Raw genomic sequence first — 16,814 nt, 5'->3', positions numbered from 1 at the left:
ATTATTTTAAGAAATAAAAGGAGACACATACCAACTGGCGCTCCAAAAGCTGCTGACACCCCAGCGGCAGCCCCTGCTGACACAAAGTCTCTCTTCTCTGTGTCCCTGCGAAAGTATTCAAAGATCTGCAAAGATACAAAATGATCATTCACAAACATTCCAGTGTTCTCCTCAGCCCCTTTTAGCTCAGAACTTTTCAGCAACCACCCAGCTGTTTTGGGGTGATTACTGATAAGTTTGGTCCCAATACAGGGGCTGCCACCCATCTACAGCTTCTTCCCATCCGGCTTAAAAAAATTTCTGGGCTTAACACTGCATTCACAAATAGGTGATCACAAGGAGTCCTTCAAGTCCACTAAGAATCCAAATAATGAATGATCATTGTTTAGGTTGCCATACACTTCTATTCTTCTGCAGTAGCAAGATATTGGGAAGAAAAAAACACCTGTGTGGGTTTCTGATATATATTTGAGTTGTTTCCTGTATTTCTCAGCTTTTTAGATAAAATGTCCTATCTTTTAATGATTTGCAAACGTTTTTTTTTCCTTATGTCCTGCAAACAAGCAAGTCTTGGTTAACAACACCAAGCAGATTTACAGCAATACTGTGTGTGGATGTTGGAAAAACAAGCCAATAGCTAATTGGTGAATGTGGTCAATGCAGGAAATTCTAATTTCATATATCAGGCTATGGTGTGAATCTGTTGTGTAAAACATTTACAAGCCACAAAATGTGATCTGGTTCCTGAAAGTCAGAACTGACCTTAAAGTCTTTCTTGAGTGATGTAGACCTTCCTTGGGAAATACCAGCTGCCACCACGGCTCCGGAATGAATCATCGGCCCTTCCTGAATTTAGAAAATACATAAATCAATGGGGTGCTTTTACATTTTTCATAGCCCAATTAAAATTACATACCAGGGTAGAGGATTGCATGAACAGGAACATTAAGTAATAAAGTGCCCATATGAAGGGAAAAGAAACAGGTTTTTACAACTGAAGTGCACACGGTCGCACAGTAAGTCATGGATTTGCACAGGGTTGAGCACTGTTCCTTGACCCCATGTGACAGCACCTAGAGCAACCAAAAACAATGCACCATAACAGTCATATGCAAGCTATGGAAACAAGTCATGTGCTACCCCATACCCAAAAGTATGATATGCAGCCAGCTCCCAGAGGTGATTATGTGCTGCTGGAAGACCAAACAATAAAAAGGTGAACCCCTGGCTGTACTCTGCATGTGAAAGGAGCTGCTTCACCTTAAAGGGGAACTAAACACAAAATTAAAAAAGCAAAAAACAAAACAGCAGAGCTATCAGGGGGTTTGTTTGTTTGGGTCCTGCCCCGGTATCCTTCTTCAGCCTGGTGCCAGGCACAGAAATCTTCTTGCTGGTTCTTCTTTGTACATCACCCGATATCACACTGCGCAGGCACAAGATCAGGTGACGTAGATGGAGAAAAGATTGCCGATCTCACTGAGCATGCACAAGATCGGCAATTCATTTCTTCAAATAAAGAAAGAGCTCCTTCTGAGCAAGTCCAGGATCGGGCATTGCGCAGAAGGAGCAGTCAAGAGCCTCCTGGGATGCATGACGTAGGTATCATGGGAGGGCTTGTGCTCCCATTCTGTCTTAATTACCGCAGCAATCAAGACAGAAAGGGGAGGTGCTGCACCCCGTTTTTTTTTTTTTTTTTTTTTTTTAAATATAATTTTTACTTTGCATAAAAGGGTTGTCTACACTTTTATATAAAGTATACATTTTGAGTTCAGGTCCGTTTTTATTCCTCTCAGAGCTGTTCTCCCATCTCAGAGATCCAACAGGGATTATATAGCAGTTTTTACACTTATATTTGGCCCTACCTGATTCCACTCTGCCTCTAGCTTTATTACACGTTACCTTCCATTTACTGAAGAAAGTTAGGCAAATATTGAAATGCCCTGATGACTGAAAATCAGTCTGAAGGAAGATTCCTAGGCAGGCTGTAAATGCATAAGGGCTTCCTAGGCAATGCCCACATTCAATACTGCACCTTCACAATTTAAAGATTTGCAATTCAATGAGCAAATGGGGAAAGGCCAGGGAAAGTCAGACTGGGAAGGAAAGGTTTAGACGATTCTGGATGTCCCACAGTCAGAAAATATTTGGTAAGCAGTTACAGTAAAGAAATACAGCCTATACAAATGTAAAAGGATGAAAGGAAGGCTGGAGAGCAGATTTAAGGGGGTTTGTACACATATACTCAAACACAGTAATTTGCAGACATATAGCTGCAATTGCCTACAATGCACTTGTAAAAAAAAAAGTGTGCAACGCAGGTCAGCTCCAGCTTCGAAACTGTAAAGGTAAATGCTCATGTATGTATACGCTATTCATATATATTACACAGTATTTATATAGTGCAGATATATTGGGCAGAGTTGTACAAAGTCCACAGTCGTAACTAGTTGTCCCTCAAAGGGGCTCACAACCTAATGTCCCTACCATAGTCATATGTCTTTAACCTGCCTGCCTGTTACTTATAGCTACCAAAAAGCCCAAGATAAAAAGAATGAAGAAGATGGCGCCACCCTGCGAGAAATAGGGACGGGAATACCACAGGTTTAGTTCTACTTTGATAAGTACATCAGTAATTCTTTATGTATTATTATTATTATGTATTAAGGGTTACCATTAGGAGTAAAATACATTGATTTAGAAGTGAAGGCATGTTGGAGGACAAAAGGGTTTCCTGATTTTGACACAAGTTCAGGGCAAAATGACCAATTCTTTTAATAGTTTACCCCTTTAATGCTAGCGGTTACAAAGCCCATCATCTGCCCAGACATTATTATTACACAGTATTTATATAGTGCCAACATATTTGGTAGCGCTTTACAATGTCCATAGTCATGACACTAACTGTCCCTCAAAAGGGTTCTCAATCTAATGTCATAGTCATATGTCTTGAAAACAGTCTAAGGTCAATTTTGGGGAAGTCAAATAACCTAACTGCATGTTTTTGGAATGTGGGAGGAAACCGGAGTACCCGGAGGAAACCCACGCTAAATAGAGTCCTGACCATGACACAAATTGGGACCTAGCACTGCAAAGGCTAGATTGCTAACCACTGAGCAAACCATGCTGCCTAACCATTCTGTTTTGCAGCTACCGGTCTAATCCAGGACTATCTAAACTGCAACCCCTTTGGGATTGCAAACAGACCTGGACTTAGCTTACTAAATTTACTGCTGTTTGATAGAAAATACTAAAACTCTGTTTGGACTCTGGCCCATGAGAACTTGATTTGGACTGACCTGGTCTAATCCTGGTGTAAGCTTTAAGTTTGGAGCATACATTCTAAATGGGAACAATCACAGATTTTCTGGGGGAGAGCAGGATAATCAGCGCTGAAGTGGAGATTGCTATTACAGCATTAGAACAATAAATACTTTCAATTATTTTAAGAAATAAAAGGAGACACATACCAACTGGCGCTCCAAAAGCTGCTGACACCCCAGCGGCAGCCCCTGCTGACACAAAGTCTCTCTTCTCTGTGTCCCTGCGAAAGTATTCAAAGATCTGCAAAGATACAAAATGATCATTCACAAACATTCCAGTGTTCTCCTCAGCCCCTTTTAGCTCAGAACTTTTCAGCAACCACCCAGCTGTTTTGGGGTGATTACTGATAAGTTTGGTCCCAATACAGGGGCTGCCACCCATCTACAGCTTCTTCCCATCCGGCTTAAAAAAATTTCTGGGCTTAACACTGCATTCACAAATAGGTGATCACAAGGAGTCCTTCAAGTCCACTAAGAATCCAAATAATGAATGATCATTGTTTAGGTTGCCATACACTTCTATTCTTCTGCAGTAGCAAGATATTGGGAAGAAAAAAACACCTGTGTGGGTTTCTGATATATATTTGAGTTGTTTCCTGTATTTCTCAGCTTTTTAGATAAAATGTCCTATCTTTTAATGATTTGCAAACGTTTTTTTTTCCTTATGTCCTGCAAACAAGCAAGTCTTGGTTAACAACACCAAGCAGATTTACAGCAATACTGTGTGTGGATGTTGGAAAAACAAGCCAATAGCTAATTGGTGAATGTGGTCAATGCAGGAAATTCTAATTTCATATATCAGGCTATGGTGTGAATCTGTTGTGTAAAACATTTACAAGCCACAAAATGTGATCTGGTTCCTGAAAGTCAGAACTGACCTTAAAGTCTTTCTTGAGTGATGTAGACCTTCCTTGGGAAATACCAGCTGCCACCACGGCTCCGGAATGAATCATCGGCCCTTCCTGAATTTAGAAAATACATAAATCAATGGGGTGCTTTTACATTTTTCATAGCCCAATTAAAATTACATTACCAGGGTAGAGGATTGCATGAACAGGAACATTAAGTATTAAACCTAACTGCATGTTTTTGGAATGTATTAGGAGACCAGAGTACCCGGAGAAAACCCACGCAAACACAGGGAGAACCTGCAAACTCCATGCAGATAGTGTCCTGGACGAGATTTGAACCCGGGACATTGCACTGCAAAGGCCAGAGTGCTATATATATATAAAAATAATTTACTAACCTTTCCGACAGCCAGCCCTCCAACTACCGACAATATGACTCCACAAACCTTCACCACCAATGTCTGTTGAAAAAGAGCAAGATAATATAGATTACTGCAAATACAAGTAATAAAATAGAACAAAAAGAATTTAAAATGTGTCAGTATGCTGCAGAAACCCCAATGTAGTGTTTTCTTTTCTTACCTTAAGACGCACAACGTGTGGAATTTTCACACCATTTAGGAAACATTTAATCTGTGGAATGCCGCTTCCAGCTGCCACAGGCTGCAAGGTAAAAAAAAAAGGCAATCATGCATCTTGTATTTCTAAGAATAGGAAATTATGGTTAAAACCACATTCTGATAAATAACTATAAAAGCCAACTTCAGTGACCTCACCTCTATAAAGGCGACAATAAGCGACCCAATCATGACAATGACAGCATTTAAAGATGCCCACAGCAATAAAGAGAATGACAGTCCTCCTTTTTCTGTAAACTTATCAATATCTAACAATTCTGGATAAGGAAAATCATTTACAATATCAGCGACATGCTTGGTATAGAAATGTGAACCGGCATGTTTTATGAAATATAGCATCCCCAGGGCTCCCTTTAATGTGACCTAAGGCAAATGATATGACTCTTTCAATCCACAGATCTCTTCGTTTTAACCAATTTACATCTATTGCTATGACATACTGCCCATTTTAACCTGCCCCGGTAGCTATCGGTCAAAAATGTGCAGATGCGTAACAAAGAGAGCAGGTATGCTGCATGTCACATAAACCACCATACTGCTCTATTGTGCTCCACTGAGCCGTGAAAAAAAGGATGGTCATTGCACCCCACAGAGCTCCTGGAAGGGCATTTACTAAATCCACAAGCAGTGAAAAAGCCACTATATGAACACTGTGGCCATTTTGATCTAAATCATGGAAGCCCCTGGCACACATCTGCAAGCAAAGTTCTATCAAAGCCTTGGTAGCTCCGCTGCAGCTTCACCATGCAGCTGATGAATGGAGAGGAGTGAGAGGATCAAGGCGTCAATTGACAGAGAGTGAGAAGTAGGCGCCCGTCAACATACCCATCATGCCTGCCACGAATATCTCAATTGTTGGAGAATTGTACAAGAGTGCCAGAAGTTGGATGGCACGTAAACTAAATATCATGAATTCTTTCGAGTTAAATGTTTGGATTTTTTAAACAGATATATAAAAGGATACTGCTTTTAATAACTTGGTACTTGACCAAGGCCAGCTGCTCCACCATAATGTCGATAAAGCAAGCAATAAGCCCGGTCAGAATCCCGATCAATCCACAGATGACCCATCGTGTTACTTCCACAGTGCGGAAAGCCTGAAGCAGGGAGAGAACACATGAAAGCAACCATTAGACAAGAGCAGCTACACAAACTCACCACAGAGGGGCTGTCACATGCAGAGGATGGTTACAGGATCCATAAAGTTACTGCGGCTTTCCCATTAAAGAATTCTAAAGCTTTGTTCTGCCTCCATACCCCTCCAGCTTATCTGTAAAATTCTAACTCAGTGCTACAATACTGCCCGTGGCTTCAGACAGCCTGATGACAAGGAGAGCGATTCTTCTCAATCAAAGAAGATTTAAAGACATTTATTTAAAGTAAACTGTTATTTACACTAATTATCTACGTAAAGGTATGGGGGGGGGCGTAGTTGGATTTGCTTATTACCCATACAAACTTGATAGCTCCTTCTAAATCCCACCTTGTAGGGGCTTTACTAGAGCTCGGTCTAAATTCAAGCTCCTGTGCTTTGCCTTCAAATCTCTCCACAGTTCTTGTCCCACTTACATTTCTGACCTGATAGAAAAATACTCCCCTAGCCGCTCTCTCGGCTCCTCCAATGACCTACTAATGACTTCCTCACTCATAACCTCATCACACGCACGGCTCCAAGACTTTTTTTTAGAAGAATGGTCTTCCTCGTCCTATTCAACTTGCTCCTACTTTCTGCTCATTTAAAAGAGCACTGAAAACCCATCTTTTCATACTCATCTACCCATTTCTTCTGTCTTCCAAACCCTCAGTACTTCCCACCATTCCATATCCCCCTTCCCATTGTGTGCTCCTTCCCCCACCTCCTGGATTGTAAGCTCTTCTGTGCAGTACCTCTGCTCCTCCTGTGTCACTGTTCGTATCTGTCATTTGTAGCCCCTAATTAACGTACAGTGCTGCTTAATATGTTAGCGCAATAAAAATACTGTTTATTAATAATAACAAAAATTATGATAATAATAATAATAATAGAAAATAATTAAACTTTTGCAATTATTATTATGCTGGCCCAGTTCCTTGGTCCTTTACTACATAACCCTTCATGTAGCTCCTGGGGGAGGAGAAGAGATGAATATATTATAATGGCACTTGAGAAACAGCTATGAGTTTGCTGGGGCTGCTGACATCACACCCAAGATGGTGAAGATCTTGGGAATTTTGGATATCAACGTTTTACAGATAAAAACTTTTATTTCCATGGTCTGGAAAAAGGGTCTCCTAATGTGAACCAATGTTACTGTTGGTTTAACTTAAAGCCTACATTTATTTGCGTACAACCTAAACGCACCCTATGGTCAGTGTTCGACCCAGTCCCTTTTAGCTGGACGCACCAACTAGCACTTTTCAGTAGCCAACCGGCTGTTTTCGGGTGGTTACTGAAAAGTTGAGTCACAAAAAAAGGGCTCCCACCCACCTACAATTTCCTCCCACCACCTTAAAAAAAAAATATCTGGGTTTAACCACTAACTGAATATTTAACTTCTCAATTAAACCTTTGTTTCTTTTGAAGATTGTCTCATCAGCTTAACAGACAGGTGCACTTTTTGCATAAATCCCCTTGTGAAGCAAACTTATTTATGGAACCTCATCCCAGTCTACTCAGCGTAAAATCATGATTTTGAGCTGTCTATTCTTTCCCTATTCGTTTACTGCAATCTGCAGCAGCACCCACAGCTATAAAAGCAGAAAGTTTCATGGAGTGTAATGTATTGGGTACAACTGCAAGCTTGCCCTACAAAATCGTGACAATACTGTGATCAGTGGTCAGCAGTGGGCTGGTGCTGGTCCATGGCTGGCGAGTTGGGGGTCACAAATGACAGGAGGCAAAAGCACCGGCAGGCCTTCTTTTATTGCTGTAAATCTAGTGAAAGTGTGACAATGGGAGCGCAAACAGCGGGAGCATGGGCGGCTCTCCTCACCTTGCTTACACAGGAGCTGATGGGAATGGCGGAGCAATGTATGTAAGGCTTACACTTCCCTGCCATTCCCAGCAGCTCTGCCACCTGACAGCACACCAACTCTCTTACACTACATTGCTATTCTCAGCTAGTGTGCTGACAGGAGGCCGAGCTGCTGAGAATAGCAGAGTAACGTAAGCTGTACATATACCTGACCGCGACAAAATTGTATTCTATGTTACCGGGTCATTCTGTCAGAAAAGTTGGAGAACACTGGTGTAGATAAGTTCATGCTACAAAGCCTAATAAATAAATATAACTGATAAAATAGTTACCGCATGGTTTATTCTCCGCTCCTCTTCAAGGAACAGCTGGTTCTCACTGTTGTCATAATCTAAACTCTACAAAAAAGACAGAAACAAGTTGAATTTTTGCAAAACACAATGGACTTCACATAAAGTAATATTCCAGGTAGAGGTGAAGTCAGGTGGGTCACATCATCTAATGACTTACAATTGAACACCCAAAAAGTGAGATCCCCTGGCAGCTGTGTGTGCATAATGTATCAAACAACAGAAGTAGTAAAGCCAAAAAGTGTTTTGCCATCTGATTCCCTGATCTATTGATTCTGATCTATTGATGGATTGCTTTGGAAGCTTAAGAATACAATGAGAGAAGACAATGCCTGCTATTTTCATTAAAATATTGTGATACCTTGAAGAAGATTGATTGATATCCAGGGATACAATTTGGCAGCATTTATCTCTATTTATCAAATAGATAAAGTTCTAGTTCCAAACTCACCTCATACTTCAGGGAAAGCAAGTTTTCAGTGTGAGGAATTTCTTTGACCACCATGGTTGCAAGTTCGGTTTCCTACAATGAAAGACAAACAAATTTAATAAAAATAACATGAACGGCTCTTATGGGGTACCAGTACAGTCAGACTGACATGACATACTAGGCAAGGCTTGGAAGAAGCAGCTTAGCTTTTTAAATGAGAAATAAAAAATGTATATGACTTGTTGGAAGTCATGATTTGCATGGGGTTAGACACAAGCCCATATCCCAAAACTCCCCTATCCTATTGGCAATGCTCATATGTAAAGAATGGCTCTACAGGCACTGAGCCCTGGCATGTTGGCATTGTGGAGGGTGGAAGGGATTCGTCTATTCTTCCCATACAAACAGCTCAGAGCTGATGGAACAATAAGAAATGAAAGCTTCAATACAAGCTGAAGGCGTTTCTATTCTTTATCCACCCGTGTTAATATTTCAAAAGCAGGGTATATGTGTACGATACCAAATATAGTGATAGCTATTACTTGCTACAATCTATTTTGATAATGGTATTTGCCGGTCCCAATATAGGTAAACCATGAACAATAAAAGACAGAAGAAAGCTGGGGTTTGTTAAAATGGCATTAAAGTACATTTTTGGTAGTGTATACAATCACATAGTTTGTACACATATCACTAAGCTTAGGTACAATTCATGTTAATAGGTCATTCCTATTAACTTCATGGAAAAGAATGTCTTGTTTTCCCATCGCGTTTCGACTCCTATTGTATAAGGGAACTTATGACTGGTACCCTTTAATTACAGGGTTCCAGCTTCCCATTAACTTCGTGGGAGGTAAGACCATACAGCTATACAGAGGAATCCCTAGGCAAAAAGAATAAAGAAGTATACCATCTTGTTTTCCCAACACAATTCACCTACTATTGTATAAGGCAACTAATGACTGGTACCCTTTAATTACAGGGTTCCAGCTTCATGGGAGAGAGAATCATATTGCTATACAGATGAATCCCTAGATAGAAAGAATAGAGAAGTATTACATCTCATTGTACCCGACACATTTCGCCTACTGGTTTTCTCAGGGGATTCACAGAGAACTTTAGAGAGTATGGTAGATGAAATGGATGATTTGTAAGTGATAGTTCCTCATGAGGAAGAGCAATAAATAATCCCGATGCCTTGAGCTGTACAGAGTGAAAGAAATACCCATCCAGGTAAGGTGTGTGCTGAGGTGGTGTCCTGTGACAATATATGTATATAGGTGTACATTTAAAGTATACTCATCAGTTTGTGTGAATCACCCAACAGTACTGGGCTGACCTTGCAATTGCCTAAAAGCATCAACACAATACCTGACAATGGGCTCCAGGTGGTCTTTCTGCTAAAATCCCTAGTCTTGCACAGAGATATATCGAGGTCTATTTATAAAGCAGTGGATCTGATATTCTCTGATGAATAATCTTGCAGTTCCATTTGTTCTCAATGAGAATTATTGATTCTCCTCTTGAATATCAGACTCCCTGCCTTACAAATGGACCCTACAATAGCTGAAATTAGTGTGGTGTAGGACTGGAGACACAAAAAATGCAACAATTATAGCTCTGTTTATGAGGTATCAATGTTTATACTACATAAAAGGTTGGGGATTTTTTTTTTAGGTAATTCCTGATAATTAACAAGCATTCTCAGTCTATTCACATCTGATATAACCTTATTCTTACCTGCCTGAAGATGTCTTCCTGCAAAAGTGTAGCATTACATCCAAGCAAGCCACTAATACCCTGAGGAAGCCTTAGAGGCGAAACGCATCAGCTTACACTCACACCATGGCTGCTACCAATTAATTCAAAATCAGTGCCACTAGGGGGATTCTTCTTCCTTGTATTTGGTACCCACTGTTTGTGGGAATCCCGAGCCTCTAGGATAGGTTTAAACTCCTAACATTTGCCTTACTATGTTTGATACTAGAAGTGGTTTGTTTTGTGCTACCTAGAAGCCCTTTATTTCTATGTGTTACTTTATGTTGTAACATGGATCTGTTATGAGTAGCATGTCAATATCTATGCAATAACCTTTAAGTAAACTCTGCATTGTTTGAAAGTTTTTACCAACAAACCCCTCTTTTTCTTCTTTAAATATTTTCTGTTTCTTATTCAGGGGTTTGCTGGTAAATTGTACTAATTGATTATATAGAAAATGTCTCCTTCCCCACTCTATGGTTTTACATGAAGTAACGAATATTACCAGACACCAAAGAGTTATAAAAGCATTGTGAGCTAAAAGGCAAACAGACAAGTGATCATTGAATCTTATACACAACACATGGTGAAGGAACAGCCACTACTGTGACTGCTGGATGAACATTGTGCTGACGCTAAGGAGAGAAATTGGCCTTTAGGATCTGCAACTCACCAGTTCCTGGTTTTCATCTCCGAGGTCCACTGTGCTCAGCTGCCCAATACGGAACAGGAGTGAACTAGAAAACTGAGGAAACGGGGAAAAAAAAATGTAAATCAAGATGTAGGATGATAATAACAATTTGTGGCACAAATATATATTCCATATATACAATATATTCCATACATTTGTCTTGGCGTATGCAACGGTTAGCATGACAGTTTTATTATAGTGTCTGTAAGATCAAATCCCTGTTTCCATTATGATATAAGCAACCCCTTGCCCTAAAGGCTAGCTGCACCCATAAATAAAACTACAGATATACATCGTCCGCCATATCTAATAAAGAAATGTAAAATGGCACTCCAGTGTCCTGCCCAGAAATTTCACACATGCGCAGACATGCCACGCAGAGCGGATCTGGTGACCTGAAAAGAGAAGCAGGAAGATGCAAGAACAAAGATGGCGAACTTGGGTGGAATGGCCAGCCCTGGAAAGCAGCATAGAACTCATTGGGCTGGGTTTGAAGGATTTTCACAAGTCAAAGTAAGTTATTTTCTTTGTGTGAAAGTTCTGTTTTGGGGAAAAAAAACAACTTAGAACAACTACAACTCAGTACTACTGTGAACAAGTAATAGGCCTGAATGTTGTAACACAGTTCTTACCCAGAACTTACAAAGTGATTGGGTTGTTGAATGGGAACCAGCAAAGGAGGAGAATCTGCTGAACCCATTATTGGGTATCTATATGGGGGGTACCATTTAAAAAACTATGTTTTACCCATCTGAAATGATTTTTGATTGGTTGCTTATGATTACAGCTCCTTGCCCTTCTGCAGACGTCTGACAGTGCTGCAAGCTATAACAGTTTAGGCAACTAGATAGTAAAAGCCGATGAGGAAATACAATAAATGAAAGAGGAACCGATTAACAGGAACCAAGATTACATGAAGCGTTTCTCTACGAAATTCACAAGGCCTCGACTACTTGGAAACATAAGTGACCTTATTTATTAACCTCAACAGCAAGGACAATAAGTCTTCATTTTTATGGCTTCATGTAAATGCTGTACTGAGCAGCACAGTGGCTCAGTGGTTAGAACTGTGGCCTTTGCATGGCTAGGTCCCAGGTTCAAAGCTCAGCCAGGACACTATCAGCATGGAGTTTGCAGGTTCTCCTCGTGTTTGTGTGGGTTTCCTCTGGGTACTCCAGTTTCCTCCCACATTCCAAAAAGATGCAGTTAGGTTAATTGGCTCCCCCCTCCCAAAAAAAAAGACCTTGAACTGTATTATTGGTAGAGGTAGAAACATTAGATAGTGAGCTCCTTTGAGGGACAGCTAGTGACATTACTATGGACTATGGTACAGAGCTGCATAATATGTCGGCGCTATAAAAATACTGGATTATAATAATATAATATGGCTATGGGGTTATGTTACATTATTGCATGCACATTGATATTGTCTCTTTTTTTCCTGCTTAACAGCGGCTACGTCTCCCGACCTAAAACCCGCGCAGCGCAAGATCAGGTGACCTAGCAAGAAGATCAGAGGAGAAGAAAGAAGATGGCGGCGCCTCCTCTGCGCCAAGACGAAGAGGAATTGTAGGACGACGCGGGACCGGATCGTGGGAAGAACCAGCGCCATCGAGGGAGCTGCATGATTAAAGGTAAGTGTGATTTTTTTTTTATTTTTAGTTAAGTTTAGTTTTAACATGTATGTACTGTGCTATTTTTTTCTTCTCTGTATGTAATATTCAGATATAACACCAATGTGAATTTCTGTAATGCTTTGATATTCCATGGGTTATTCAGCAATCTCTTTATTTGTTTGTATTTAAAGTAAGATATGTGGGTTTGTTAATATATGTAGATTGAATAGTGCATTGTGTATATTGTTGGACTATAATATTTGAATATGTATTTAGAAAGGTACTGCAGAGGAATGTATCGTTTTATTATTATTGCAAAAAGACAAAATCAAGCTAACAACAGGTAAACAGTAATAAAAAAAAACAACCATTAAAATGAATTGTAAAGATGCAAGGATAATGCAGCAGCTACCACACTTGCACCGTGGACAACCCCCATTCTGAATGCTTCCCCCACTTTCACCTGACGGTTATAAAACACAAAATGTACAAATGGAACGATGTCATAGCTCTTATCATACAATCCAGATACAAACCGGCTGTGTTGTCACCTTTGACTCTCTGCCAAACCAGATAATCATACTGAACAGTTTTCTTTTTATTGTATACACAGCAAATTACAAATGGCAATCTTCTCCGGTGTATACACAGCAAACAAACAAACAGAATCACTTTGGGAAATTGTAAGACTAAAAAGGCCAATTATTGCAGGAGGAAAGGTGATGAGTTACCTGCAAAGCTGATCAACTGGTTTCACCACACAATTCACCTGAAGTGTTTAGATATTTAGGGAAGCTGCCAAATGAATCAAAATAAATTAAATATAGAACTGTGTCAATAACACCGGCACTGAGCTGTTTCCTAAAGCCTGTTCAGGAGCTCGAATTTTGGTGCATGTGATGGTCCTAAAAATCCAGCAGTCCCCCTGCAAATAAATTACGGATCTGCCAAGCTGGATGACTAAAAGACCCATTGCAATGATCGCTTTGGTTTACGGTTTTCCCATTGGCCCTTTTTAGCTGGGCACACCTCCCGACACTTTTCACCTGTTTTTGGGTGGTTAGTAAAAAGTTGGGTCACATCACAAATGCATACTATTGTTGGAGAATGATACAAAGATGATGAAAAACATTAGAAAGTTGATACAAATATGTGGAAGGGAGGAGGGGGTAGAAAGCTGACAGTTTTAGGGGTTACAAGATTTATTGTGCCAACTTTGTCATATGTTGCCCCGTTCACCAAACGGCTACTGCTTTCACCCACCCAGCTGAAAACATTTCTGGGGAGAACACGGTTTTATTATGGGGAAGGAGAGGGGAGGGTGCAGCCCGCCTATCATCGCCCCTCCATAGATTAGAACAGTGCTCAATCTACAATCCCTAATAATTGTTTCCGGTTACTGTCATTGTGGGAAGTTTATGAAGAACAGCACAGGGTTCACATTTTCCTAGATACGTCATTTTTCAAGGACCATGCCATAAATAATTAACGTCAACCCCATCCTAAGTCCGGCCCGTGCAATGTCAGGTGAAGCTGGCACAGCAAGGCAAATAATCATGGCAGAATGGGCAAGAAAAGCTTCTTAGGTTGGCACTAAGCTGGTCATTCACTTCCCCATCCAACTGTACAATATATTAGAAATATCAACTACCATATGGTGCAAGGGCCAGTCTGGCTGAGTTGATTAGGAAAGGTAGATTGTGAGGCCATTGCAATTTATATTCAACTTTCAAGCAAGGAGCAGCACATGTATAAACTGCAGCTTAATACCGTAGGCTGCTATAGTTTTCATTGTTTTTTCCTCCCTTTATTTGCTATTTATAATACTGCCAGTGTTACACTGTCCCAGGGTGACAACATTTTTTCCCTGTACTCTATTCTAGCGTTGTCTCCCACGGCCTTTCGTAAATCTCCTCTAATGACCTACTAGTGACTTCCTCACTTATAACCTCATCACACTCACGGCTCCAAGACTTTTCTAGAGCTGCCCCGACTCTCTGGAATGGTCTTCCTCGTCCTATTCAGCTTGCTCCTACTTTCTGCTCATTTAAAAGAGCCCTCAAAACCCAACGCTTCAACCTCACCTAAAACCATCACTACCCACCAATCCATGTCCCCCCCTCCAATTGTGTGATAGTTCCCTCGACACGCAGCGCTGCCTAAAATGTTGACGCTCTATAAATCCTGTTTTTAATTATTAATAATAATAAAAGCTTGGATGGCAATGTCCCTCAAAACATTTGGCATCACACAGGTCCTTATCGCAGAAAGTGCCAGGCTATGTCCCTCCTGCAATGAGTATCCTTACGTGTCTCATTGCCTCATCTGTCAAACTTGGCTGCACATGTGCAGCTCAGCATTTGTTGCCAGGGACTTGCGAATGCCGGAACTAATCGAACCCCTGCACGAAGTTACGTTCGCCCAGCCTGGCCAGTTAAGATGGCCAAATATTGGGAAGAGGAAGTAAAGAAAGGCAGAAGATCACAGTGCCGGCAATGAAGCAGGGAATCCCCAGGGTTAAGTTCTGCATTAAATACAAATCCTATCATATTCTATAAAACGATCCGTTGAATATATAAAGGTCGAGTTACAAAGTTTCGGAAGCTCCAGATTTTCTGGCAGCGGATAAAACCACATCGAACCAATGTCTGTGCTTATTAAGTGTGACTCCTCTGCTCCTGCCGAAACAAAGTCTCTATTAACAGCCTGAGGTTTGACTTGAGTAGCATGCCGATCCGGATTTCCTACTGGGACATTGAGGCTTTCTGTAAAACTTATAATGCCGTCCAACTGATATCAATTACGTCTGTTCCATAAAATCGGGCATTAAGGGGAACTGAGCTGCATACATTCCAAATTAGTATCAGGTGCATAAACCACATCATCTGGTTGCTCTATCCCATAGCACAGGGCAGGGACTGGATTGTGATCTGCTGCAGTTCAGTGACACTTACAGGTCTTGCTCCTCCCATAACCTGTGATTGGATCGTGAGGAAGGAGATGACTAATCAGCTCTCTCTCAGCCCATCAGCATTGGGCAATACAGCAAACCGATTGGCTACCTTAAATCTAAGGCTATGTACATCAAATGATTCTCTTGCGATAACCTTAGGGCTGGTATCGGACAAGAATCTGGTGTGTGTACAGCGCTCGTCATTCATGAATCCGTCCTGGGGGATCCAGGAACGATCATAATGAAAGTAAAGGGGAGAGAGCGCAGCGGGGTGCCACTCTGTCTTTCTCCCCCTCCCCTCTCCATAGAGCAGTAGGTTCTGTATGTGCAGAGCTCATTCATGAATCGGGCAATCTTGTCATTGGATCGTGAAAGATCCTTTCCAACGACAGTTATTGAACGTGTGTACGCAGCCTTAGCTCTGCTGTATAAGGACCATACAGTCACATTGCCTGCAAAACAAAAAAAAACACTTTATAATGTATGAAGGAACAAACTTGTCTTTTCCATCTGCCTGAAGATTAGGTTTTCTAAAGTCTGCAATCTTGCACAGATACGGTTGTGCAATCTGTCGCTTAGTCTGAATTGCCTTACTTAAACGAGTTGCAACATTAAGGAGGAGGATTCCGAGGAGGGCAAGAGGTTATCAATGCATTGATTTCCCCCAGTCCCTTTTAGCTGGGCGCTCCACCCGGCACTTTTTAGGAACCACCCAGCTGTGTTTGAATGGTTAGTGAAGAGTTGGGTCACAATACCCGGGGTACCACCAGCCTACAGCTTCTTCCCAACCAGCTTTTGGTGCAACCAAATTCTGGTGAGAACACCGCAATGAAGACTTTATTTTGGACCCAATGAAATCATCTTGGGACTCTTCGCTTCTCTATTTAATGCAGGCAGATCAAAGCTAGCTGGATGGACTAGAAGGGTGCTGTACATAGCCTCCTGAAAACATTACAGCCCAGTGATCTCCCCAGCCCCTTTTAGCTGGGCACATATCAGTAGCCCCCCGGCTGTTTTTGGGTTGTTACTGAAGAGTTGGGTCACAATACAGGGGCTGACACACACCTACAGCTTCTTCTCACCCAGCTTAAACAAATTTCTGGGTTGAGCACTGCAGCGACCTACCTTTTAAGAGAGCCTTCAGACCCGATGAAAGAAATGTGTTGGATCTATGGAGGAGTTATCCAAATATCACATTTATTTTTGATGGGTGGATATCCGTTTGGAAGAGAGGACGTTTCTAGGTAGAATGA

At 41.2% G+C, this 16,814-nt stretch overlaps 1 protein-coding gene across 1 annotated transcript in view; it reads right to left on the bottom strand.

Moving 5' to 3' along the window:
* Nucleotides 1-16,814, bottom strand: part of CLCN7 (chloride voltage-gated channel 7) — a 47,816-nt gene that overhangs the window by 25,035 nt on the left and 5,967 nt on the right. Inside the window, exons 2-10 of the mRNA XM_072417409.1 lie at nt 10,975-11,046; nt 8,565-8,636; nt 8,096-8,161; nt 5,774-5,906; nt 4,948-5,057; nt 4,754-4,834; nt 4,570-4,632; nt 4,199-4,282; nt 3,468-3,561 (exon numbers count right to left, since the gene is read on the bottom strand). Coding sequence (XP_072273510.1) covers nt 3,468-3,561; nt 4,199-4,282; nt 4,570-4,632; nt 4,754-4,834; nt 4,948-5,057; nt 5,774-5,906; nt 8,096-8,161; nt 8,565-8,636; nt 10,975-11,046 — 775 coding nt within the window. The remainder of the gene's footprint in view (nt 1-3,467; nt 3,562-4,198; nt 4,283-4,569; nt 4,633-4,753; nt 4,835-4,947; nt 5,058-5,773; nt 5,907-8,095; nt 8,162-8,564; nt 8,637-10,974; nt 11,047-16,814) is intronic.

This window comes from Pyxicephalus adspersus, chromosome 7, assembly GCF_032062135.1.
Source record: "Pyxicephalus adspersus chromosome 7, UCB_Pads_2.0, whole genome shotgun sequence".
Classification (NCBI taxonomy): domain Eukaryota; kingdom Metazoa; phylum Chordata; class Amphibia; order Anura; family Pyxicephalidae; genus Pyxicephalus; species Pyxicephalus adspersus.
The sequence above is the reverse complement of the archived record's forward strand: the minus strand, read 5'-3'. Positions and strand labels throughout refer to the sequence as shown.